This window comes from Phragmites australis, chromosome 5, assembly GCF_958298935.1.
Source record: "Phragmites australis chromosome 5, lpPhrAust1.1, whole genome shotgun sequence".
Classification (NCBI taxonomy): Eukaryota; Viridiplantae; Streptophyta; class Magnoliopsida; order Poales; family Poaceae; genus Phragmites; species Phragmites australis.
In genome coordinates, this window is record NC_084925.1 from 24,539,994 (window position 1) to 24,567,738 (window position 27,745).

Consider the following 27,745-nt stretch of genomic DNA (forward strand, 5'->3'; position numbering starts at 1 on the left):
TTGGATGTCTTCTCAGATCTGTATGAGGTTATCTGGACTCTAGCACCTTCAAATGACCGAGTGGGTGGGTATATATAGACTCAAACCGGCCAATTAGTCGTTGCACCAACGGATCAGCTTTACTGTGAACATTGGATGATCCGGTGACAACAGTAGTACAAACACCAGACCATTCGGTGTGTACATCAGTGGTTACTAGCCATTAGAACCACACTCAAATACATTCTGAATACCGGATTGCCCAGTGTATCCTTTCTTTCCATCACCAGACTATCTGGTATGTTGTCTTGCGCCAAGCTGAGCCACTTCTTCTCTGTGCAATTAGTCTAGTGTGTAAACTCTCTGATTATCGGACTTTCTGGCGTGTTGACCTTCATCTGCTTTGACATCTTCCTGGAAAATACTCCAGTGTGTTGGCTTCTTCATCACAAGATCATCTGATGTGTTGAAATCTTTCCTTCCCTCATTTGAACAACTTCTGTTAAATGCTCTTGTGTACTTACTCTTCTAACACCGGATCATCCAATGTACTTAACTTCAGTTTCCTTCAAAGATCAATCATTCTATTAAATACTCTGGTGTGCCTCTGTTCCTATCACCGGACAATCCGGTGAGTATAACACACCCTGGAGGAATAGTCTGGTGTGTACAAAGTCCTGAGCACCAGACCATCTAGTGAGGTCATTTTTCTTGAGACTTGCTTAATTCAGTCCAAACTTTGTTCAGACTTTGGTGGCTTCTCCATATATTGCATCTATGAGACCTAATAATATATATTATTGACAAACATGTTAGTTCCAATGACTATGTTATCATTAATCACTAAAATCACAATCATAACCTAATATGGCTATTTTCGCTACAATCTCCCCCGTTTTTGGTGATTGATGACAACACAATCAAAGTAAGAGGCAAATGATACTAATTAAGAAAATGCATAATTTCAAAAGTTCAAAAGACCATACCTCTTTGCTTAGATGCATGGTAAGAACAAATTATGATACCAATTGTAAGGACAACCATGTTTTTACCAATATTATATCTCCCTCAACATTATGTCTCCTTTTTGTTGTGGTTGCCATGTAGATAGTTCTTCCTTTTTCTCTATTGCCACTTTCTCCTTTAATTGACTAATGTAAGAGTTTCTTCACCTTTGTCAACTCGAGATGCATCCCCCATTATTAACAATCTACTCAAGATAGTACTTGCATCTTGCATCTTGCTTTGGTCGCAAAATTCTCCCATTTGCCAATAATCTCAAAAAGACTACAAGCACATGTTCAACTCAAGGGAAAACACTCAAGCATTTGGAAGAGAGATTTATAAAACATGATCCATATGAATGATACTACTTATGAAGAATTATAAGGAATAATTGGTATCAATTGAAAAGTATAGGAGGTATTGATGTCAATTGAAAAAACAAACAAGAATCATAATTCATGAAACTCGCATGATATAATCTAAACTCTCCCTATATATGTGCATACATATAATGAGATCCACTTGTGAATACCACTTGTAGAAAAGTAGTAATACATACATAACTAGACAATAAGTAGAGGTAGAAAGTGTAAGCCATATCATGCATGGAGGTAGCTTAAATGTAGAATGAATTAAAAATGATACCAATTAAAGCATTTAAGCATTGCGTACCTTCGGAGACTTGTTAATCACTCCATGAGACTATAAAAGATATTACTTGAAATATATGTTTGTCTCAAAATCACAACCCATATGATATACTCCCCCTAAATATATGCAGATAAATATTGAATATTTGCAAGAGATATTCATTGGTTATTGATAACAATCATAAGGATACCCTATAGATTTGTTCATGGCATATAAAGAATACCAATTGTAGACTAGTGTCATATAAGAAATCTACAACTAATAAACCATGTAGATTTCTTATAAGAAAGAGAGGAATGTAAGCAAACTACCATATGAAAAACCTACACTAGGTATTGCAATAAATTAAATTGAGATCATGCCATCCTAGAAAAGGTAAATGAATTCATCAATTTAGAGAATTTAACATCTAAGTACATTTGTCTTGTTTACTTTTAGATGAAAATTTGGGTATAAATGATGATCATGATATTTATCAATATATCCAATCTTGTATACTTGGCTTCTTTGCTTAAACCTTCACTTCATCTTGTGAGCCAAGTTTCTAAATCCCTGAGCCGACTTATGAACTTCAAGTCTTCTTTGGAACCCAAACCGATTGGTGCCCTTCATGTTGGTGATGACTTCTTTAGACACTGAAATGGGTTCCACCTCCAATCCTTTCTCCCAACAATATGTGTAACTACTTTTTCATTGTTCATCTTCTTGAGCTTGTAGTAGCTGATCTTGGTCTTGTTCTTATAGTTGAGTTTGGTGTAGATGTTGGAGGTCTTTTTGGAGAGGTTCATCATGTTCTTTTTCTCCTTAGTCTACTTCTTAACTTGCTTGTATTGGAAGGACTTGTGGTATTCTTGATGGCACTTGATGTATGTCACGGTGAACTCCTCCGTAAGCTTGTTCATCATGCTATCACGATTATCTTGGAGAGGTTGGACATGTATTTTGCTCATTAATCTTGCCAAGTTTTCCTTGAACTTCTTCACTTCTTGCTTGAGCTCATTATTCTCTTGTGCAATAAGTTCATTAGATGATTCTACAACAACATTCTTAATTAATGTCTCATTATAAAAGGGTGGGCTAATTAAATCAATTAAATCCTCACAAGAAGTGGAAACATCTACCTTATACTTAAAATTAAAGGGAAAGATATATTGCTTCAAATATACCTTAGTTTGATATTCAATACATTCAAATTTAGTCGTAAGCTCTTCATACTCTTTATTTAACAAATTAGATCTACTCAATAATTATTCATAATTAGAAATAAAAATACTAAGCGTTTCTCTTGCTCTATCGCCCTCAACGCCTTCCAAATTGGAGCACCCTCTCTCTCCCTCGTTAGTACTATATTGCTAAATGTTATTAGGGAGATTCAAACTCAAGTAACACACTTAACAAGTTTAAGGATTAGATATCTATTTTAAGAGTATAGGGACTGAAATGATATTGTAGAATAAGTTTAAGGACCGCTGGTATATTTTACTCTAAATAAATCTTAGTTTCATCTAGTGTTCTATGCTACTTCCTATTCAGAAGGGGGACTTTTAAAAATAATACGACTCAGTTTAAATTTAAACTAAATAGTAAGGATTTCAATAGCTCTTTAAGTAAAAAAAAAAAAAAAGCACAACCACGATGAATCAGAGCTGGATCATTTCCTTTATCGCCTCCAACCGGACTCCAGGCGACATGTGCACGCAATGGCAGCGGATCGATCTGGCAGATAAGGTATCAACCCTCCCGATCAGGACAGATTGATGGAAGACGACTAGCTAGCAAAATATCGATCATTGAATCATGGCTGCTGAGTCACTGCAACATCAGACGCTAAACATAGCAAGGATAAGGTGACCACCTCAGCCTGACTTGTTTATTGCATTGCGTCGAACATTCTGCATGACCTTTGCATGCGATGTGACTCCACTCACTTAGCACCCCTCCCCCAACCATAAGAGCAGCCACAGCGTGAGCCTCAGAACGGTGCTCGAAGGAATATTTCCTAGCAAGCACCAAAGCCCACCACTGCAGGTGTTGGTGCTTGAAAAAAAAAGTCAGCACCGGAGCAACTACATGTATCGCTGCCAACTGAATATAAAATGATTTCTTTGCTAACATCCGAAGAATGGTTGTTGGCCTCATTTACTCATCAACGTTCATACAGCACAAGAGACTGTTATCTCATAAAACTCCTATATAAATTCATACAACCAGTGAAGAACATATAGCTACGTCATATAGACATGGATAAATTTGCTCAACTCCTCTAACACTAGTTCTGATCCAAACCTGCAACACCAGCTCAATTTCCATCCACACCACTATACAATGAAGTATCCACCCCACAAATGCCCCCAAATTTCCATGGTTACCCACACAATTTCAATCCCTTTGGAGGCCAATCAAGCTATCAACACTTCTCTTCCACATCAGCAAGCTATCATGGAGGTCTCAGTATTGGAAACTACCCACGGGGAGTGCTTGGTGCCTTTGCAGCCAACGGTCCATCATCTACAGTTGGATCGATGGCTTTCTTTGGAGCTAGTGGAGGCAGCAGTTCACGAGCTGATGAGAGCAGCCCGATTGCTTCAGCTTCTCCAGTGTCCAGAGCGTAGCCAACACCCCAAAGTCCTATAATTCAGATTGTAGGGGAGAGTGAGAGCAGCTCAGATGATAATGAAAAGAAAGCAGGGCGTCAACTTTGGACTGAAGAGAAGAACCTACGACTAGTAAGTTCTTGGTTAAAAAATTAACATGATCCAGTTCAGGGCAATTCAAAGAAGTATGAGCGCTATTGGAAGGAAGTTGTAGATTAATACAACAAGCATACACCTAAAGAGCAAAGAAGAAGAACAGCACAATGCAAAAATCACTACATGCAAAAAGTCATTAGTGACGGGTCCTATACACATCACTCTTATCGTGTCACTAATGATAGGTCATTAGTAACGGGTGATGACCTGTCACTAATGAGGTCATTAGTGATGGGTTATAACCGTGACCCGTCACTAATGTTCAATTATTAGTGACGGGTCGTAACCGTGACCCGTCACTATTGACTGAGTGACGGATTGTAATCTTGACCCGTCACTAATGATTGATGAACATTTTTTGTATTTTTTGATAAAAAAAGTCAAAAAAATATTTTTTTTCACCCGAGCCATACCAATGCAGGCTCATCCCATATGCCTCATAAGCCACGCTTTTTTCACATTATTTTCAAGTTTGCGTTCCATAGGAATCGAACCCGTGACCTCCTCCTCTCACGTGTAGCCACCTTACCACCTCTTCTATCACGTAGTTATGCTAGAAACCGGATATTTTATCTTTTAACCTTCTTTGTCAAAGGTCTTAGATCTCGCCGAGTTCTATAATATTCTTATAAAGTTTGTCGCTATCCGACTCCATATGAAAAAGCTTGTGTTCAACCTGTGCAGTGTTTAGTAAAACAACCATAACCTTTGCATACGGAGTCTGATTTTGACGTTTGACCTATACTTTTGAAGCAAACGAGGAGACGGATCCGAAAAAATACATGTCTTTAGACCTATACCTTTTTTGACCCTAAAAAAGGCTCGGAAGACCCTTGATAGGATCTCTAAAGTTTTTCATCAAAAATTGACCTTCTCCGATTTACCTAAAAAATTTTGGAGACGTAGTGCTACATATGAAAGTTAGTGCTGCGCAGACGTTTCATCAATCCGAGTTACCAATCACGATAAAAATATTTAAATTTGCAATTTCCAACTTTGCAACCATATGTGTCTTTTTCAATGATCCCTATTAGTTTTACACTAGATCTAGCACTTTAGTTTGTGGCACTGTGTGTAGTTCCTTTGACAGTCTTTATATATTTATTTGTGCATCTATATAGCTTCAAATAAAAAGGTGATCAAGTACAAAATTGTAGACCTCATCGAGTGCTATAATTTTTATATAAATTTTTTTCCCATCTGAGTTAGTATAAAAAAGTTATGAATTTTTTACATGACCAACAATGACTCAGGATCTGACCAGTCATTAGTGAATAGTCACCTAAAGGCCCGCCACTAATGAGTTAACCATTAGGTAACCCGTCACTAATGAGTGTGTCCTCTCTACTCGTCACTAATGACTCACTCATTAGTGATGAGCTTTGAGGTCACCCGTCACTAATGAGTGTCACACCCTGACTTTCAGATTTCTCCAATTTCTAAAAAAATTCAAGATTTGATTATAGTTGAACAATTAGAATAGGAGAAGTCCTAATTTCTAAATTCAAATTAAAATTTGAATTAGGATTATTATTTGTTTGAATGCATTCATGCTGAAAATAGGCATATATGTTTTATTTGGATTTTGTTGGATTTTATTTGAGCTCCTTTGGACTTATTTAAATTCAATTGTATTAAATCTAATTTTCAAAATACCAAAATGTTTTCATAAGCTCCACCAAAATATTTTATTTGGATTCTAAATATTTTCAAAAGATTGGTGATTTTTTCCAAGAGTTCGTGGGCTTTATTTTCTATTTATTTGAATTTTATTGCTTTATTTCTCTTTTGGAACTTCTCAAAATAAAAGAAAAACTCTAAACCCTAAACCGGCCCACATCTCTCTTCTGGCCCGCTAGCCCAACTGGACATCCCCTCTCTCCTCTCTCCCGCTCAGACTGGCTCAGGCCAGCTCGCACCCCATCTCCTTGGGCCACGTGCGCGTGCTTGGCCCTGCGCACACGTCACCGCTAGCCAGATGGAACCTCGTGCCAAGACGCCTCCGCCTTTTGTCGCCGCCATGTGGGCCCCCAAGCCATCATCTTCCTCACGGTCTCCTGCCGCCGAATCCGACTCGATCGCACTGCCACCTCCTTTCTAGGAGTACGTGCTTCAGACTCTTTGCCTTCACCTACTTAAGCAACCAAGAGCCCCTCCCAATCTCATACCTCCGCAGACCGCTGCCTTCTAATCCTATCTTGTCGAGACGTCGAAGATCTGATGCGCCATCGCCGCCATTGTCGAATTCTGGTTAAACTCGTCGATCCAGCTGATGGAGTCATGCCGGCATTCACATGCTCGCCCACAGCTCCACCAAGGCCTCCTAAGAACACATGTGCCCTCATCTTTGCTCTTTGGCCACCGAAGCTACCCTGTCGACGAGATCCATGTGTCCCTGCCATCTCCTCCATCGCCGACCACCTTCTGGTGCCACTTCGCTCGAGGTGAGCCTTCAAACGGATTCACCGACTCCCTCTCTTGCCTTTCCTCCACTCGTTGGTGATATCCGAAGCCGGCGACGAGATTTTCATCTAACTCCGGCGATGCTCCGCTGCATCCCAAGCTCCAGCTGCCATCTCTTCCACTCCGGTCGGTTGCCTAGCCTCTGCTCTCTCTCTCTCTCTCATCCATATGATCTAGGTTCGAGCGCCCGGATTAGATTTGTCCCTTACCCCTTCATCTACCAACATGTGGTTGCCATGTGTCCACTTTAATCTAGTCATGTAGCTTTGCCATGTCACTCTGCCACATCTTATGCCATGTCAACAAATCCACTCATGTGTCATCCTTGTCAGTTAGCCACACCACCAAATCTAGCCAGTCAGCAAGCCACTAAATAATTCTCAATTTCTAGTAAAAAAATAATTCAAGGAATCCCAATAATTGGCAATTTTGCAAATAGGCCCCTGAGCTTTCCCATTTTCACAAAAGACCCTATCATTTTTTACAAATCAGTCCCTAAACTTTTCCATAACTTCAAATAGGCCCCTCTATTTTTACACAAAGGTCCCCAAACTTTATGTGAGCTTAAGTCCACTTATGCTAGCGGCCAATCTGAAGATTAGCTCATGGAGAAAGTTCGTACAAAGTACATGTCAGTTGCGAAAAAGAAAAGACCATTTCCCTTTGAACATTGGTGGAGACAAGTGAAAGACCAAACTAATGGGGTAAAACTTTCCCACTTGAAGAAATGCACAAGAGAGCTAGGCTAAATGAATCAAGAGATTACATTTGTTCAACTCAAGACACTGATACTCCTAGACCACAGGGACAAAAGTTAGTGAAAGCCAAAAGGAAGGGCAAAATGAAAGGGAAGTCGCAATTTTCAGAAGGCAGCAGCTTTACAGATGAAAATTTGTAGCAATTCAATGAACTTCAAATGCGGAAGTCGATTGTTGCAGAAAAAATGGCTGATGCCGCACTTGTTCAAGCTGAACTCAAGCTGAAGGTGACAAAGAAATGGCTACAGCTGAGAAAGATAAGGCAAAGAATGGAAAACTGGAAAAGTACCTATGGGTAATTGATAAAGATACTTTAGATTTTGATGAAATTGCCAAGGCATGACATGAACAAGTGGTGGCTTACTTAGCTGGAGAGCTTTTTCTTTGAGAAGCTTAATTTGTACTTTACTACTTATTGTGTTGCTAGAAGTAGGTATCCAGTCTCCAACTTAATTTGTACTTTACTACTTATTCTGTTGATGATTATGTATGTGAATTGTATGGAATGAACATTTCTGTCTTTTTCCTAAATTCATGCATTAGATTGCATTTACTAGGACACATTTAATAGAGCAGTTCAGAGTTAGCTATTGGGAAAATATTTAATAGGGTAGTTAAGAGCTAGCCGTTGGAAACTCCCCTCTGTACATAGAGGATTCAGTTCACCATGCCCAGACCTCTTCTAAACATATTTTCCACTATACTATTTCATCCAGCAAACAATGGAACCAAACTCCCAGACTAATGTCCCTGAAGATTAGGTTGGTAACATCCAAGATTTCTTTTGGGATTTCATCAATGATCTAATGGAAGCTAAGATCGAGGCACAAATTCGAGCTCAGGTTGAGGCACATCAGAGAGGTATGTCTAATCAGCATCGCAGTTTTCCTAGAAGGCACATAGAAAGGGATCATGAAGTTGCTAACAAGCGATTGATAGCTGATTACTTCTCCGACAATATGGTGTACAATGATGTCTAGTTTCGCCGAAGATATCGGATGAGACGACACCTATTTCTACACATTGTGCAGACCCTTAGTAATTGGTCTCCCTATTTCCGTCGAAGGAGCGATGCATTTGGGAAAGTGGGCTTCTCACTCTTGCACAAATGCACTGTTGTTGTACGGATGTTGGCATATGGAACACCTGCTTATTTGTGGGATGAGAATTTGCGAATAGCTGAAACCACAATTATTGAGTGCATGAACCATTTTTGCCAAGGTGTGTTTGCAAATTTTGGTCAAGAATATCTAAGAAGGCCCACAAGTGAAGACATCCAACGGTTACTTCATATAGGTCAAGCTCGTGGTTTTCCTAGCATGTTGGGAAGCCTAGATTGCATGCATTGGCATTGGAAAAATTGTCCAGTGGCATGGAAAGGGTAGTATACCCATGGGGATAAAGGAGTATCCACCGTCATGCTAGAAGCCGTTGCCTCACATGACCTTTGGGATATGGCATGCATTTTTCGGTATTCCCAGGTCAAACAATGACATCAATGTTCTAAACCGGTCACCTTTGTTAAGTAAAGTACTGCAAGGAAGAGCTCCAGAGGTTCATTTTACTATCAATGGGAATGAGTACAGCATGGGATACTACCTAGCATATGGTATTTATCCAGAGTGGGCTATATTTGTGAAAACAAACCCATTGCCCCAATGTGAGAAAGACAAATTGTTTGCAAAACATCAAGAAGGAGAAAGAAAATACGTCGAACATGCATTTGGTGTTTTGCAATCTTGCTTTGCCATTTTGTGTAACCCGGCATGCATGTGGCAAATGTGATCACTTGCTAATATCATGTATGCATGTATTATATTGCATAACATGATTGTGAATGATGAAAGGGATTCTTACAGAGTTCGGTATGACCACGACTAGCAGAGCGAGTATGGCCAGGACAGCTCATCCGCACCATTAGATGGATACAGACATGGGCTAATTTATGGATTTTTCAGGGTACTGCAGGTAGAAGAAGATATTCAAGATTGAGATATGCATCGTCATCTAAAGGAGGACTTGGTTGAGCATATATGGCAGAAATTTGGAGGAGCATCATCGTGTGATGGAGGAGATCAAGCTTAGCAGCATTTAGTTTGTGTGCATTTTATAATGGTCCAAGTGTAATGGATTAGTTTATATTTCTACTTTCATCTCATGCATTCCATTGTTTGTTTGTACTTATTCAATTTAATCTCATGTATTTCATTATTGGTGCAAGAATCGTCCTATTTGAAACCTCAAATCGATAAAAAAAAAATCAAACTACTTATTAAGAACCCTAAAAGAATCAGTACAAACCTAAGCGCTACTTCTTCACAGGCTGTATCGAGTCTCGATGACCTTGATGGGCTAGGGGAGGAGCACCAAGGAATCGCATTCATGGTGCTCTACACGTGCCTCAGCTGGTCATTAGGCACCTCCCCATGACACTGGACTCCGCCTCCTTCGTCCCCATGGCAGCGCCCTCCACCATCTGGTTCGTTCCATGGCAGCGCCCTTACCGTGGTGCCATCTCTGCATTTCATTCCCATCTAGTGGCCTTCACCAGGCACCACGCACAGCGCCTCCTTCCAATTCCTACCGGATCTGTGTGAGAGAGTGATATGGGACCAAGATTTCAGGAAAGGGACCTTAATTTTGTGGGAGGTGCAAAGATCAATTTTGGGAAATTTTGCTGATAAGGGAAGAAAACAAAGGAGAAGGAGATTTTTCTAGTGTGAAGGCAGGGGAGGGATGAAGTTGTGGTTACGAAGACTTGTATATTTTTTATTTCGCATCAGGCCCACACTGCATGTGGCATCGAAGCTACACGCTGTAAGGTAGAGACAGGTTAAAGCACCTGGTAGATGTGGCGGAAAGAGAAAATTGCAAGCTCCATCTACGCTGCGGCTGGCCTAATGGATTGAACTAACAAAACTGCAGCGTCAGTGGCTCAATCATGGAATTGATGCGATCTGCGTGTCTTTGATTGCATTTGCTAATTGTGGGATAAAATAAAGTCCAGTGCGACATAGAAAGCAAAAATTTTTTGCAAGTGTTGTGAGAATAATGTTTGGTAGGCTAACGTGGAAGTAAAAGGAAGAAAAAATAGTTTTGCTAGTGATCGTCCTGGTTATTCTCAGCTTGGTCCTTGTTTTCGCAGAGCTTCAGCTATTTCCAGTAATATTCACGTGTTGTGCGTGGCTAAACAACTTCTCTAGAAGGAATATTCGCGATATTTGTCTAAATTTAGTTCACGTTTTTTAGTTTCTACGCATGCCTTTTCAGATGGTAAATTCATCGATCTCGTCTATCTTTTGTACTCCCTCCATTTCTTTTTTGTTGGACGTTTTAGGATTGGAAAAAAATCGTTTTGTAGGGCTTCTAATATGTAGTTAGTGATATGTAATACTAATTAGAAACATGAAAGCAACTTGAGTCCCTTTTTATCTTTTTTTTCTGTTCCTACAAAGTCCTGATGAAGATTTCTGAAAATCTCCCTAGCTAGCTGGCTCACTCAAGCCTCTTTAGTTGCCACAATGATTGGTGATATTTGTCAACAACACTACTAAAGTATGTATATTCAGATATGCGAGAGCAACATATCTAGTAAAGATATCACCCGTACCACAACACCAACAAATTGAAGCAACAATATGTATTTGGTTTCAAAAGAAAGAAAATGCTCACAGCAACTTGTTTGCGCCTTTTCTTCCAACCTGCCATGCTAGTGTGGTTCACAGCATCGATTCCAACATCATATACTCCCTCTGTCTAAAACAAAAAATCTCCAGCATTATATAAACCAAGTTGTATTAATGATATTTTTTAAGCCTTAGCAAACAAAAAAAATCTCAAGATCTGATCTATATATACACGTGGTGAACCCACCTAAACTCCTTAAAAAATTTCTTTGAAAAATGAAACCATCTAAACTATACTCCATCCGGTCACAAAAGAGTGTCATTTTAGGTTACGTGCAGTCAACACGTTTAAACTTTGACCATTAATATCTTTTTAAATATTTTAATTGAACTTTTAAAAATAGTATATCTAGACTTGTCTTTAAAAATAGTTTTATAATATTACAACTTTGCTATATTTTAGAGATAATTCCCTGTATGCTATTGAATACTAACGAAATTCTCAATTTGCCACTAAAAAATTATGATCCATTTCATACCACTGATTTAGTTTTTTTATCCCCTAAGTGTCATTGCAGTCATAATGGAGGTGACGGTTGTGGCACACAGGGGATGAAAAAACTTTATTTTTCATCATATATGTGCCACAACCTTCACCTCCGTTATGATGGCGATGACACACAAGGAAAAGAAAAAATTACGTGATGACATGGAAGGGATTATGATTTTTTTAATAATAAATTGAGAATTTCGTTAATATTAAGTGACACCCAAAAAATTATCTCTATATTTTAGATATATTTTATACTAATAATTAGTGATCAAAGTAGTGTGTTGGTGAGTATGTTGATGTCCAAAACAACGTTTTTTTTAACCGGAGAGAGTAATAGTTAGAAAAATCGAACCGCAGCCACTAACCACGAGACATGAGTTGCACTTGCCATGGATCGGCCTTGAAGCTCCTAGTCCACATTTCCGCCCGTGAACCTTGTGCGTCTCCACTCTCCAGCAGCGAATCTCTTTATCCTTCTGAGCAAGCTGACAAAATCCGAACAAGCAAGTGATGTAGCTGACACACGGCCAACAGCCAGCAATCAGTGGTGCGTACGAGTGTGCGAGACAGCGAGCGGCCGGGCAGTCGGCGTCGTAAGCATCTGGAGTTTCTGGACACGGCTGTCGCCACCAGGAACTCGGAATGTCACTTTTGGAACATGTACCACAGATAGAGCATCCGGAGAAAACAGAGCAAAACCTCACATAAAATGAGATGAATGGTAACGCTCTCTTTCGAAAAAAACTGCCATTAAATCTTTTTGGGTGTACAATTCGCCTTGTCTTTACCTTCATTTGCTTTTTTCTTTGAGGTCGTATCTTCATTTGCTTATATGTCTACACGGTTCACATTTAAAACTTTGAATAAAATCATATAGATTTCTCAAGTGAAAATTATGCTACTCATTCCTCCTCGTCGAATCTATTTTTGTATAATTTCTTTCGTATTTTCCTAGCATGTAATTAGAAAACTGTATTGATTAAAGATGAGTACCGAACATTCTGTGGATCACAAACTGCTCAACTTTAAGATAGTCATGAACCTATTCTCGCAACACAATATCCTCAAATCAGTTAGCTCGAGCACACATCTGCATGGTACTACAATGAATGCTCGTCAGGCACACAACACATGAAGGACAGAAAAACACAATAAAGATATAGGAATGTAGTGGCAAAACAAAGGATTGGAAAAAATATAGGAAATGAACAGGAAGAGGCATTGGAACGCACGGTCCATAATAGAGGAAATTTTATTTGTGTGGAAAACATGGGAAAGGAAAGAGGAGGTATTTGGAACGGATATCCATAATACATGAAATTTATATTTGTATGTGTGAGAGACAAAGAGAGGAAGAGATGTTCATTGCATTGGAACTATTGGAAAGATTTCCTAAAAAAGAGGAAATTTTCCCATGAGCTGACACCTCATTTTTCCTTTCCTCCAAAACTATAGGAAAGATGTAACTTTCCAAAGGGAAAAGGAACGAGCCAACACTACAACAGAAATAGTCATTCGTACCGCCTCATTAGTGCTAATTATGATAGAACCGGCACTGATGATGTATCAGTGACGATTCGTAACTTTCCACGCTCGATCAACGATCGAGCCGGGTTGAACCGGTACTGATACTTCAGTGCCGGCTCGTAACTATAAACCGGCACTGATACTGAGTATCAGTGCCGGTTCATATTACGAGCCGACACTAATAAGTCAAGTCTATATAAGATGTCGTTCTCTTCCCCAGCTCTTCGCGCCAACCTTCGTCTCTTCATGCCAACCGAGCTACCTCACCATCAAGCAGCCTCGCCATCATCTCTTCACGCCAAACGAGCACACGGTGAGCTTCGCGGGGTCGTGCTCTTCCTTTAGCGCTCCTCTTTTTCCCCTCGGCCCAAAGCCGTGCCACCTCGCAGGCTGTCGGTGGAGCTCCGGGCGGGCCCATGCCCCTTTTGCGTATCGCCGAGTCCGCATGTCCGCGTAGATTCTCCAGCCGCTGACCCTGGCCGAACAGCGCTGCTGTCGTCGTCGTCGGCGAGCTCGGCCGTGCGCCATGTTGAGCGAAGTGAACTTGGCCAGTCCCACTTTTCATGTGCTGGGCTAGGTACCGTTGAGTAAAAAAAGTACTTTAGAGCTTTAGATATTATTTTTATTTTAGTTAAATCAAAAATGCGAAATAGAATTATTATTCAATGGTTAAATCGGCTGAAAAATTGTAAAATGTGTAGAAAAATGAATATTGCTCCAAAAATTATGTAACTAATTTTGTTAGCTTTTTTTTTAGCATAATCTACATATTAAAAATGCTAGGAGCTATTAAATATATATTTAAATTTCAATGGTTAATAAAATAGGTTTAAGCATCAATAATTCATAATTAATTATTGGTAAGTCCAAAATTGGTGAAATCAATTTTATTAATCTTTTTAGTTTATTCCCTGTTCATTAAAAATACTCACCCTCATGATAAACATAATATTCATCTTTTTAGTTTTTTAAATAGGATTAAGCTTTGCTTAAGCGTAATTAATTCAGGAAATTATTAAATGTTTAACAATATTCCAATTAATACTCTAGTTGAGCTCTAATTGAGTATGTGATTATGACATTGTTATCTAGATCTCCAATTTTGTAGTAGTGATTTAAGGAAAAAAATGTTAAAATCACCTCTAAATAGATTAAAACCTAGCTCCAATTTTGTAGTACTGAATTAGTTAAAAGATTAAAATTACCTCTGAATAGATTAACATATTGAATATGAATATTGTGCTGTAGGATGGCAAATCCACCCGCTAGTCGCAAGTGGACGCGGCAGTATTTAGAAGGTGGGTCCTCCGACCGAGACCAAGTGCCGGAAAGTGATGGGCCATCTATCATGGAGCAATCAAGATGCGAGGTAATTCAATAAATTAGATGTGCATTTTGAAATATTGCATGGTTATCATTTCATTGGATTTTTATTGATTGCTAAAATGTAATGATAATCATAAATTTGCAGATGGACCGGACATGGATGTACAATTCTGACCGTCGCGGCAAAGAGTTCTTTCATGGCGCGGATGCTTTTTTGAGGGCTGCCACAGCGTACAGAAAGCCAAAAAATAAGAGTGATGATCACTATATATGTTGTCCGTGCGTTGATTGCACGAATGAGAAGCAGTTCTCAGGCATAGAGCAAATCCGTGCACACTTGCTCACTAGCTGGTTCTTGTAGAATGGAGATAATAGAGGAGAAAGGAGAAGAATAGATGATGTTTTTGTTGCTTGATAGTTTGGAGATGATGTCCTTTTTAGAATCTGTTGATGAAATGAGCTCAATTGTTGACATGTGTTGCAATTGATCAGCTAGCTCTTTGGGCATTTTGCACTACTTGATGTTTGGAGGTTGTACTAGTGGGTTCAGCTAGCTCATTGTTGAGTAGTTCTTGTTTATTTCGTTTTATATTTCATTCTATTGATGATATCCTTGTTTCACACTTTATGCTATTGTTGTGCTGCTGTTGCTAATTTGCTATTGAACCATTAGTACCGGAGGTAGTGGGAATGGCAGGCAGGATTGGTAGAGTAATAGATAGGCTTGTTACTCAATTAGAGTGCGATGAGGAGCTTATATGTTTAAATTCTTTATTTCTGCCATGTTAGAGATCCAATCTGTTTAAATTTTGGAACCTCCTCAGCTTTGCATGACACATAAGTTGGATAAGAGATGCAAAACTGCATGATATATATTTTCCTTCAAGTATTTGTTTCTCAGTTTGAGTTTGAGCATTCTATTCTTATTTTTGTCATAGCTGCAAGAAGAATCCTGCATTGTTCAAGGCATTTGTAATGCATTGCTCCTTTTCCCTATGAAGGCAACCTTGAACTTTAATTAGCTATACCATGGAGATCTAAATCTTTGCATCAGAATCTGCTGAGACCACCTCAAGGGAAGCATATCAAAAGAGGAGCTCACTAGGACAATCATTGCTCGCAACATCCTTTAGTCATTTGGCTGATTCCCGGCATATGCACTTCCCTACAGGCTTCCTTTTTAGTTAGCTTTGTTTAGACAGTCCATGTTATATGTTGAATAAGCTTGTGTGTTGTGAAATGATATTGCGCAAATATGTTTTCATTTGTGTTTTCTATCTGAACTGAGTTTTGTTGGGCAGAGGGGCAGAGGAAAGAGACTGTATACCCTTTTGTGTGCACATGATGTACCTGTTTGAATTGTGTTCTTTTCATTTTGTGTATACATGTCAAATTTGAACTTAAAACTCTTCGCCCATGCCGTACATGGGCCGAATTCTAAGAGTTCACCAGTTAATTAGTTACTGCCACTGCTTCATCCCTTGTCTGTTTTATGTTTTGGATCAGTTACGACACTGAAAGAAGAAAGGTACACAAAGATGCCCAACAAAAACTCTAAAAATATTCCTTTGGATGGCCCGTGTGTCCGCAACAAACTACACACGAAAACAAATGCTTGCAACTAACTTTGTCATGTCCTAGCTGACTACTTCCTATTATCGTCCCATCCCCATAATCTTTTTTTAATTGCTCAATTGAACCTTAAACTCGTGGGCCATTGAGTTCAACAATTGCAAATGATTAAGCATGTGAGTTGCATCCACTTTGACTAACACGTACATGATCAATTCTCAAATGTGTCTGAAAGAAAAGCCTTTACAATTGTTTAATACTCCACTTCCTCGATATCACCTTGTTTTTCTACGATATTTTGACCGGTCAGATAGGGTTCTATGTCATGTTATTGTGCACTGATTCAACTCGAAAAAATTTTAAATGGGAAATTGAGATTTAAGGATGCTTTATGTGTTAAAATATTTGGCTTTGTATGTCATTTAACTTTGTTCTGTTAGTACTTGTATTTATATTGATGTTGCAAAAAATCTGAATAGATCGAATTTTTATGTAGGAATAGCTAGTGCAAAATCAAGTCGTCGCCCACAGACGTGCCCCCCGATACAAGGCCCCTCCTCTGACCAGGAGCCAGTCGTGGCTGATGCTCAGGAGGGAAGCTCAAGTGCATACCTCAACCTGAATCAACTTGACGATGATGCTCCGGAGGTTCGGATCACTGATGCTGCTGAGGATGGTCCAACCACTGAGTCTGTGCCGGATGCTCAGTCGTCTGAAGGACCGAGGCGTGGCCGAGGTCCCAGTAAGATGCCTAAAGGCCAGTTTGTCATCACGGAGGTCGATTCAGCCGGGGAACCCATAAAACCTCTACACGTACTCGGGCCATTCAAGACAGCATGCGGGTGTCTCATAAGGGACCACGTTGCAATCACTTACAGAACTTGGAGAGGCAAACGAGGTGATAAGTGGGCGGTTCCCGATACCATCAAGGATTTCATGCGGGGCAAGTTGTCACAGTTTGAGTACCCTGAAGGATGCAACATGGCCATAGCGAAGCATCAGGCCCTAGTCATAATGGGCAGAATTTTTAAGAATTTTAAGGGTAAATTCTACAGAGATTATCACTTGAAGGGTCGAACGCCGGATTGGGATGATTATCCGATATTGAAAGATTTTTGGGATGATTTCGTGGAGTATAGGGATTCGGAGGAAGTAAAAAAGATAAGTGAAGCAAATAAGACTAACTCCCAGAAGAACATATACCCCCACAGAACCGGCTCACGCGGGTACGTTAGGAAACTTGACCAGTGGGAGAAGATGGAAGAAGACGTAACTAAAAGCGGTGTCACACCTGTGACGGTTGAGTTGATTCCACGAGCGAAGAACTACCTATATGGGAGAGGGGTGACTCTTGCGCCTGATGGAACCTTATGCTTCAAAAGCGAACGAGAATTGGAAGTCACACAGAAGATTAGAGATGCCCATGCCCATTGTTCCCAGGGCTCCTTCCAGGCAGACAGGGAGAACGATGAGCTAACACTGGCGCTGAGAAACAAGGAGCACACCGATCGCACACGCGGCAAGGGTTTTAGGCCTTGGAAGGTCGGATTTGAACAAAACGCTGACACTTACAAGAAATGAAGAAAAGAAAATATTTCAGAAATGATGGTCATGCTAAAAGAAGAACTTGCAGAGGAGAGATGGATGACAGACGCAAAAATAGAAGCAGCTATGCAGCAAGCTAGGCAGGAAGCAAGGTAGGAGCTGTTAGCCATCACAGAGAATGCTTTGGTGCCGAGCCCTGGTGATCCCCGGAGCAGCTGCGCATCCACGGGGCTTCGAGGAGAATCCTCAATCCGTCACCCCATGGACGACATCACAGAAAGCACACCATGCAAGCTTATCGTGCCAGTCTTGTGTGTTCCCACCACGATGGCTAGGGGTCTGGCTGAGAAATGGGTGGAAGGGACCCTCTTCAACGGTAGTCCAATAATACAGGGATACGCCAGGGTACGTGTGGACACTGTAATACATAAGTACCATAAAAGCAAGCTGGATTACCCTGGAGAGGCGGGGGGAACGAGGCTCTCAAAAAACGTAGGCCATTACATCCTGTGGTGCAAGCACGACATATTATTTGGCGAAGACACAGACAAGTCTGGGTCTAGTTCGGAGTCGTCGGACGCACCTAGAGGATCTCCGCCTCCTCCGTCGTCACCTCCACAGCCACCCAGAAGCTCTCCACCTCCTCCGCTGCCGCCTCCACAGCCACCCAGAAGATCTCCACCTCCGTTGCCACCTCCACATGCACCAAGAAGATCTCCACCTCCGTCTCCTCCACCGTCGCCTCCACAGGCACTCACAGGACCTCCGCCTCCTTCGTCGCCACCTCCACAGTCACCAAGAAGATCACCAACCCCTTCGCCGCCACTGCCTTTCCCGCTACAGAAGCCGGTAGCACCTGCACAAGCTCGGAAGTTGATGTCATCTCAGAAATCGACTTCATCATAGCAGCGAGCAGCATCTAAGAAGTGGTAGTCAGCATCTAAGAAGCCGACATCTCCTCTGCCTTATGATTTAACTGAGGAGGAAACCAAAAGAAAAGTGAGCGCCGATATCACTGCACACTTCAAACATACTAAGCCAGAGAAGATTCATGTGGATCCAGCAGTGGTCGGTAAGTTTCTTAACTCTTTGATGACAAGACCTAGGCCTCCACCACAAAAATCTAACTATGCGCGCATCATGGGTAAAAGCCAGTTGAGGAAGACGTCGATTGATAAGGTAAAAAAACAAAGAGTGCTACAACAACGAGAAGAATTAGAAAGAAACTTTCTAATGTTGGCTAGACTGACAAAAGAAGCGCTTTATGACGAGTCCAAGGTTGAAAAGGCAAAAATTGTATGGCATTTTAAGCTTGGCGAACCACTGGTTGAGTCCTTGTCGGAGCTAACAACCCAAATGCGGAGATTCCATGCCTGGTACTTGGAACAGTCAAAAGCCGGTAGAGAAATGTTCGTGTTCAAATACAAACATTGTGATCCCCTCCACGGGGACGGTGAAGTCTGGATTCATTTTGATGAAATGTATCAACTGTACCACCAAGACACTCTCGGCATTCAGCTCTTAAGTTTGTGGACTCTATAAGTATCTTACATGTACCATTCACAGTATATATTCTTGTGCCATTAAACTAAATATCTTAACTTCGTGTGTATGTAGAATGGAGATACATACATGCGGTCAAAAGGGAATCACTCATGTATGACTCCTCGACCCAATGAAGATAAACTAGACGACGGTCAAAACCAGACCACAGGAAACCGAGGATTATGCACTTCAATTTATTCAAATGTACCAATTAAAGCGATACATATTTCTACCTTACAACTTTGGGTACGTGTTTTCCTCCATATTTGTACTACTCTTTTTTAGCATCATGACGTTAGGACTTACGACTAATTACCTACGGTGACATATGTGCAAATTTCATTGGACCCTCTTTGTCATCCAGACTGACTACAGTTGTATTATTGTCCTTGACGGGAAAAAAAATCTAGTAGCCGAATACCAACCCGTCATAGACTTGTTACAATGGTAAACTAATTATTTCATTAACATTTTAGTAAACTTCGAATTGATTGAATCTAAGTCTAGTTATGGTCAATAATCACACTCGTACAGGGTGTACGTACGCTACGTCAAGAGGAAAGGACATCACTTTCCGTTCCGGAAGGAATGGAGTATCGTAACAGACTTTCATTGTAGCTTTCAGATCCAGGGCAATAATTTATGTAGCTACTATGTATGTGACTTCATGCATGGATGGACCGAAAGCAATTATAGTGACATTCTCAAAGCTGAGGTTAGTGGTATAGATATTGATGTTTAATTTTCAGTTCTTACTAGTGTTCAAATAGATTGATTTCTTCAATTCTGGTAATTGCAGAACCTCCTGCTGGAAACAGGTATCCTCACGCTGCAGACCATCAACGTAATTCAGGAACAACTCTATGGGTTCATCAATGACCAAGTCATTCCAGAGTCCGGGTGGTACCATGTTCCCAAATGGTGTATTTCGGACAAAGCCGTCCCTTCACAAGACCCGTGGAGTTCGTTACCTGATTCTTCAAAAGGCAAAAAAATGTAGTTCAGGGTCCTCAATCAACTAGGACAATTGAATAACATCGTTTTTTACCATTTTGTTGTATACTTCTGTTAATTATGAACTTTTGTTGTAAATTATTATTAGTTATGGTCTGTAGTCAATGACATGTGAAATAACATTGTTACGTATGCATGAATGGGATGAGATGAGAATGAATTATGTATGTGTGTGATACATTATGTGCTGAGATGATTATATGTGCATGTGCTTTATATAATATTATTTGTGCTGTTGTCGACAAAGTCTACATTCTGTAAGGGGAGCGGCTATCAGTGTCGTCTCAATATAAAAAACCGGTATTGATATGGATAATAGCAGTGCCGACTTTTACTAAAAACCGGCACTGATATTCTCTATATCAGTACCGGTTTTTATTCGTCAGCTAGCACTGATACTCATTATCAGTGCCGGGTCAAAAACCGGTACTAATAGTCCATAACTATTAGTGCCGAGTAATCAGTGTCGGTTCAAAAACTGCCACTGATGATACTTTTAAGCTGACACTGATGATCATTTCTGTTGTAGTGCAAACCTCCGTTCCAAATATCCATGTCCTTCTAAATTCGCTTGGAATGCAATTCCCCTACTTTTCCTTTGATAAAGCATTTAAACTTGTAATTTGAGATTTTACGAGCGATCTTGAATAGTTTATATGTTCATTATCGCCATTGATCCCATCAACCGATGTGATATAGGCTTAGCCGAAATATAGGGACATGGTCTGTAGAGTTTTCCAAGTCAAACACATCATAAATCTTGGTTGAATATCGCTCAAGTTATACGGGTCGGTTCTCTTATACCTAATCTAGAAGCTTTCATATTCTACAAGTTTGTTTTTAGTTAACAAAACATATATATGCTACGAGCTTTTGTTCGCATTAGTCCCACTAGGAGCAACAAAATTAGACTTTTAGGAAAAATTTGTGGCTAGAATTTTTGTGCATCGAAGTGTTTAGATTTCTAGCATGACAAATGGTATCAATAGATTCGTGTCATTGTGGTTTTCAGATTTTGCTAACATATCATTAGAGTAAAAGTATATTTATTTAGGAACTATATTCTAGTATAGGATGCATAGTGGAGCTTTTCTCATGCTCGATCTCAAGCTAATCATCATGCGCACAACACACCGGATGACACCTTCCTTGGGTTTCTAGAATACATTGGAATTTGTAATCGAGATTTTTCGAGCAATCTTGAACAGACTATTTGTTGACTGTCGCCATTCTAATCGCTGAATCATTTTACTGTAGCACAAAAATAAAAATGAAAATGCAGAGAAGAGTCAGACTTGGGGGAGGTGGTTTGATTTGGTTTGGTAAAAGGACAGGGAAACGGAAAAGTGGGTGGGCCCTACCCGAATATCCTTGAGGATAAACCCGAGAATATTCCCGCCACCACGTGCTTGCTTCGATTTCCACCCCCTCTCTATATTTTTTTCTTTTTTTTTTCCTATATAACCTGTCCAACCTGTTGCCGCCCAATTCAATTCGCCCAATTCAATAATTCCTCCGAGATCAATGGCCCAGCTGAAGGCCGCGCGCGTCGCCGATGTGCCCACCCTGGACGTGGTCGCCCCGGGCCTCGTGGTCGCGGCGGCGGCGGCGAAGGGCGCGACCGGGGGTAGTAGGTTCTCGGTGATCGGGCACCGCGGGAAGGGGATGAACGCGCTGGCGTCGGCGGACCGGCGGCTGCAGGAGGTGCGTGAGAACACGGCGCGGTCCTTCAACGAGGCCGCGCGGTTCGCCGTCGACTACGTCGAGTTCGACGTCCAGGTAATTCATACTCCGCCCGCCCCGCCAATTGATTGATCGTCAATTCAGTTTAGGCCCGCGATTACCGAGGCGAGGAGTTGGAGTCAACGAGCCTATGACGGGTGGGGCCCGCCACCGCCCCCGGTGTCTGGAACTTGTAGAATCGTCGGCGCGGAACAGGGTGGGCTGGGTTGGGTTCTTTGACGATTGCCGGCGCGATGGACTGCGTCCAGGCCTTTGACAGACGGGGACGATGGACCAGCAGGTGGAGCGGCGACGACGAGGCGCCAGCCGCCAGGCGGTGGTCGGCTCGGCTCCACTCGCCTGCCCCATGCGCCGGCGTCCCGGACAGGTCCTCTGGATGGAACCAGCCATCGTCACCAGCTACGCCATGCTACCACGGCGGGCAGAGGTGCCCGTGTCTGTGCCTTGTTGACATGCAAACAACGTGCCGGGGTTACCTCTGCTAAATCAAGAGATGCAACTAAGATTAGTCAAAAGTTCTCTTTTCTGAAAAAAAAATGATGACGAGGGGGGTTAGGTTTACCCTCCTTCTAGATATGGGAGATTCAATTCCTATCTAGAAACTCCACCAATATCTCTACCGACGAAATGAACCGTTTCGCCTACCGCCAGTACTAGGAGAGAAATCGGGTTTTTCAGGCGCGCCAAATACGATACGATACGATACGGCGTAGGGAGCATGGCAACACACACCTGGATGTTTAAGGAAGTTTCTCGAGTTGGCCCACATGATAGATTGCGCGCGTGTACGAAGGAAAGGGACTCACTATCTAAGAGCATCTTAAACAAGGATCGATGGTAGGTGGATCCAACTTATTTGAATATGGAGTGTTGGTCCACCACATCTGCCTTTGCAACGGGATATTGTAATCAAATGACATCTTTACCCTTGGTGTCACTAAATAGGTGTTCGGGACTGGGTTCCCACCTTAAGACGAAATTGCCTATCTTTACCATCTAAGATTGTAGGATTTTTCCGCACCAGCTTAGTTCCGTTCGTAATAGCTCCAAAATTTCACTAGATTCAGTTGCTAATGGATAAAAGCAGCTTGATATTTGTGAGAAAAGAATATATTGGCGTGTCCGAATGATCCTTTCCACCATGACATCTAGATCGGGAGCCTTTGTCGTTCCTTGCATTGTCCCACAACCGAAAGGTCGAATCTCGAGCTGTAACGTTATACACATGGAGCATGACATGGCGACCAAACTTTTGGAAATGATAGGTGGTATGGGTCCCATTTGCTTGAAACCATGAACCCGGCAGCTGCTTCTGATTTGGCCATTGACAAAAAAAAAAAAACAGCACGTAGTAAAATGTGTTTACAGTGCCGTATTTCTGGCTATTCTAATAGCATTGGTACTGACTGACTGTTGAAATGAATAATTGTTTCTGCTTGTTGTTTGCTTCAGTGCGATAGATGATTACTGAAAATGTTGCGAGAAAGATACTGATTTGTTTACTTTGGTTCTTGTCCTTCTCTCTTTGTCTCATGAATAATTCGGTGCGCAAAGATGTTGAGAAGAGAGCCATGAATATCGATTTTGCAGGTCACCAAGGATGGGTGCCCAATCATCTTCCACGACAACTTCATCTACACTGAAGAAGATGTAAGTTCATACTTAACGCTACTGTATCTGCAGAACACTTATATCATTCCTTTTGGCTTGGTGAATTACAGTAGCAACCATAAAAGCGCAAAAGTACGAAAACTTAAATCTCATAATGACCGTCTATTTTCAGGGTAAAATTTCACAGAAGCGTGTCACTGATCTTCAGTTGGAGGACTTCGTCCTGTATGGACCCCAGAATGAGCAGGGAAAGGTACGGCGAAACACCATCTTGCTCGTATGATGACACGAACAATCAAGGCTAAGACGCTAGGTAGCACCTGATGATATTTTTCTTGCTCCTGAATGCAGGGCGGGAAGCCTTTGCTTCGCAAAATGAAGGATGGTAGAATGCTGAACTGGAATGTGCAATCAGAGGATGCTCTTTGCACGCTTCAAGAAGCGTTTGAGAAGGTCAATCCGAGGCTGGGCTTCAACGTGGAGCTGAAATTTGATGACAACCTTGAATACCAGGAGGAAGAGCTCACTCGAATCCTCCAGGCGATCCTGAAGGCATGTATAGCAGAACAAACGTTCATGCTTCTTTCAAACGTTTGCTGAGAAGTACCTGTCTAACATTGCCATACATTTTATTTGCCAGGTGATCTTTGAGTGTACCAAGGATAGGCCTATTCTTTTCTCTAGCTTCCAGCCCGATGCTGCACAGCTCATGCGAAAATTGCAAAGCACATACCCTGTAAGTACACTGGACACATTGCAAGCATGATACATCGTAACCTTACTTTTCAGATTATGAATAGTACTGATGACCTCATTTCTATGATGCGCTTCTTGAGTCAGGTTTACTTCTTGACAAACGGAGGGACAGAGATTTACACTGACGTGAGGAGGAACTCGTTGGAAGAGGCCATCAAGCTATGCCTCACCAGCGGCCTGCAAGGCATAGTTTCCGAGGCTCGCGGAATATTCAGGCACCCTGCTGCCATTCCGAAGATCAAAGAGGCTAATCTTTCCCTACTGACTTATGGAACATTGAAGTAAGTGCCTCACAAATATTGTTTTGCACATTGCCTTACTAACATAGTGGCATGCCATCTGAATTTTAATGCTCAAATCACCATATAACCTTTGTGCAGTAATGTGCCGGAGGCGGTGTACATGCAGCACCTCATGGGAGTGAACGGGGTGATCGTCGACCTGGTGCCGGAGATCACCGAGGCGGTCTCCGAGCTCATCGCAGCGCCGGAGCCCGACCCGGAAGTCGAGAGCTTGAGCGACCAGGCAGCAAGAGGCGCCGCGTCGCCGAATTTCTCGCAGCGCGAGATCTCGTTCCTGCTGAGGCTCATCCCTGAGCTGGTGCAATAATGCATGGCCTTGCCTTCCTGGCTATGAAATGATTGTGAATGTATTACTTTGCATACAAGAAAGAAGCCCTTGTGAAGGGCACATGCTCACGTAGGTTGATATGTCTGTCCTGAAGCAAGTCCTGGTCCAGTTTTTACTTTTGTGCTGGGAGGGTAGGGGATTGATCATCCAAGGGTGGAGTGGAGTCGAACAAAAACAATCTGACAAGTGTTTGGACGCCACAAATTGGAAAGTGTTGTATCTCTAACTACTTGCTCGAGTGCATTCATAATGCCATGCTGACTATTGCTGAGAATTGGTAAGGGCAGTAAATTTTCAAGATTTTTTTAGAAAATAGAGTTTTATTAACTCTTATTATTATATCAAACTAATATAACTGCACAAGAGAAGATGCATAGAGCCACACACTAAGAAAAAAAAAAGGATTAAAAGAAAGGATCCGTCACATGAGACCTATAAAATGGAAGAAATACATCTCCTCTACCGAAAAGTTATTTTGTTTAAGCTTGGATACGAAGTCTGGACTGTCATCCAAATAGTGTAAATAGTTTCATGGCCGCCTGCTTTAGCTTCGTACATACTATAGTAACCATTACGCGATGCTCTTACCGATATAATACCAACCACGAACAAAGCTAGTATGTAATAATCTGCAAAGGAGATACATATTTCTTCTTGTTAAAGACAATATGGTTCCGGCATAGCCATAACGCTCAACAAAATGTGGCCGCCGCCATTATATAGCCTTTCATATTTTTACTAAGACCCCAAAGTTAGTTCCTAAGCATGTTTTTGACACTTCGCGGTTGGTAAAGATTTGATGCTACCTAAACTATTAGTCATGCAGAACATGCGGAACGACAATCAAAGAAGATGTGCTTAATTGCCTCTGGTTTGTGACAAAAATAAGGGGGAATTGCCCTCATACCATTATGAAGATTTGCATCTTGCCAAAATATCACTAGTGTGTCTATGACATATGAGGTTAGGTCCCATATATCATTGAGATAGTTCAGTGGTATTTTGGCAAAGTAGGAGAGAGATGGTGGTACGATTGTAATTTTTCCTAAAAACAACACTTCTGATCTCCAAGTCATTTTCTTTTCCTTAGGTTATCCCTTGTTAAGATAACCTCTTTGTGCAAATACTAAAAGAATATTTTAATTTTTAACGGTAGCTTCAATTTTCATATTTTACTCTTCTGGATAGGTTCATCACATTGCACTAAGGCCATGTACAAAGAGCTTACTACAAATTTTTCAGTTTGGTTTCAGCTCCATTTGAACGCATCTTGTCCCCTAACAAAGTGATGTTGGTTAGACAAACCGTCAATTCATTCCATACTACTAATTTCAGGCTATTGAGATCCCGTCTAAACGAAATATTTGCGAGGAATGACTCTATTGCCTTTGCTATGGCTATGGCTATGGCTGGAGTCCCATAGCAATTGACAGATAAAACGAGTCTACTTATTGAAACTATAATTAGTCAACAAAAATAAAAATCCTTAATCTATATCAAAACCGAGCCTTAAAGAAATCATAAGAGAGTTCCACAATATATTTTGTCTCTGCTACTATTAGGTAATCTTCCAATAGCCAAAAATAATTATGTAAACCCCTCTAGATGAGCCCCAACTAAGCTCCTCTAACATCCTCCCATCCTTCCTTGGTTGTCCTATTTTGCACAGCTTCTACAACAATTTCTTTAAAGGAAAAAAACTAAAGTTCTACCAAATGTCAAGACAGTAACATGTCAGCACAATGGGGCCAAGGTGATGAGGAAGACTGCTACCGAGGACCAAGCTGAGAATGAACCATGATGTGAAGGATACATCACATCTAAGTGGCTGATCGGTGCATAAGGTGTAGGGTGTCTAGTTAAAAGGAATGAGTCTGAGAGGGAGAGGGATGAACTGAATACTATGTAACTTTCCACTGAAACCCCAATCTAGCTGCTTCCCTTCCCAGGCCATCAGATCATTCTTGTAACAATTTGGCATCACAGTCTCGCAATCCTAGAACCACCTTATTACCTTCAAGTGCCCTGATATCGAACCCGCGAGCAGCAACACTGGTGAAGAGAGATCAATAGATAGCGGATATGCTTTTTTCCTTGTCACGGATCGAGTAGCAGAACAAGGCGACCCAAGAGACGGTGGCGGCCCAATCGGTGTCGATCGAGTCACTGATGAAATTGAAGATGGAGATGGAGGCGACCGTGGAAGAAATCAAGGCGGAGATGGAGGCTCTCGGCTCGATCTTGTGGGACCAGGAGTGGGTGCCCAGCCTCCCCACGCGAGACCTCGTCCCCGACGATGTCGTCCAGCTCTAGGTCAGGGACAAGGTGCCCGCGAACATGTACATGCTCCGGCTTGTCACATCCACGCTCCGAGTTGAGTAGAGCTTGCTCACCGGCGAGATTGCCTCCGTCAACAAGACCGCGCACGTGGTGCCCACAGAGGAGAAAGAAGTCTGAACCGTTATTTTGCAATGGCATGATAGGTAAATATATACCATAATTCACGATCCACAATCCAGAAGCAACCTTTCTCTGAATTATAGATTATGGTATAATCCACTTTCAGATTGTGGAATCTGGATTGTAGAATCGGTCTGTTTATTTTCAATTCTGATTCTAAAATCATCATCCTAGAAATATACTTGAATTGTTAAAAATTGAATTACATAATCTACATAAAATTATAAATTG

At 41.3% G+C, this 27,745-nt stretch overlaps 1 protein-coding gene and 1 pseudogene across 1 annotated transcript; both read left to right on the forward strand.

Annotated features, from left to right (window-relative positions):
- Positions 1–8,412: 8,412 nt before the first annotated feature.
- LOC133917881 (uncharacterized) lies at positions 8,413–9,691 on the forward strand (annotated as a pseudogene).
- Positions 9,692–21,792: 12,101 nt separating this feature from the next.
- On the forward strand, positions 21,793–25,283 carry LOC133918990 (glycerophosphodiester phosphodiesterase GDPD1, chloroplastic-like). Its single transcript, XM_062363166.1, has 7 exons — positions 21,793–22,093; positions 23,648–23,707; positions 23,841–23,921; positions 24,020–24,220; positions 24,309–24,404; positions 24,509–24,705; positions 24,805–25,283. Exons 1-7 carry the CDS (start codon positions 21,839–21,841, stop codon positions 25,031–25,033), a joined length of 1,119 nt encoding a protein of 372 aa, XP_062219150.1. The 5' UTR covers positions 21,793–21,838; the 3' UTR covers positions 25,034–25,283.
- Positions 25,284–27,745: the final 2,462 nt, after the last annotated feature.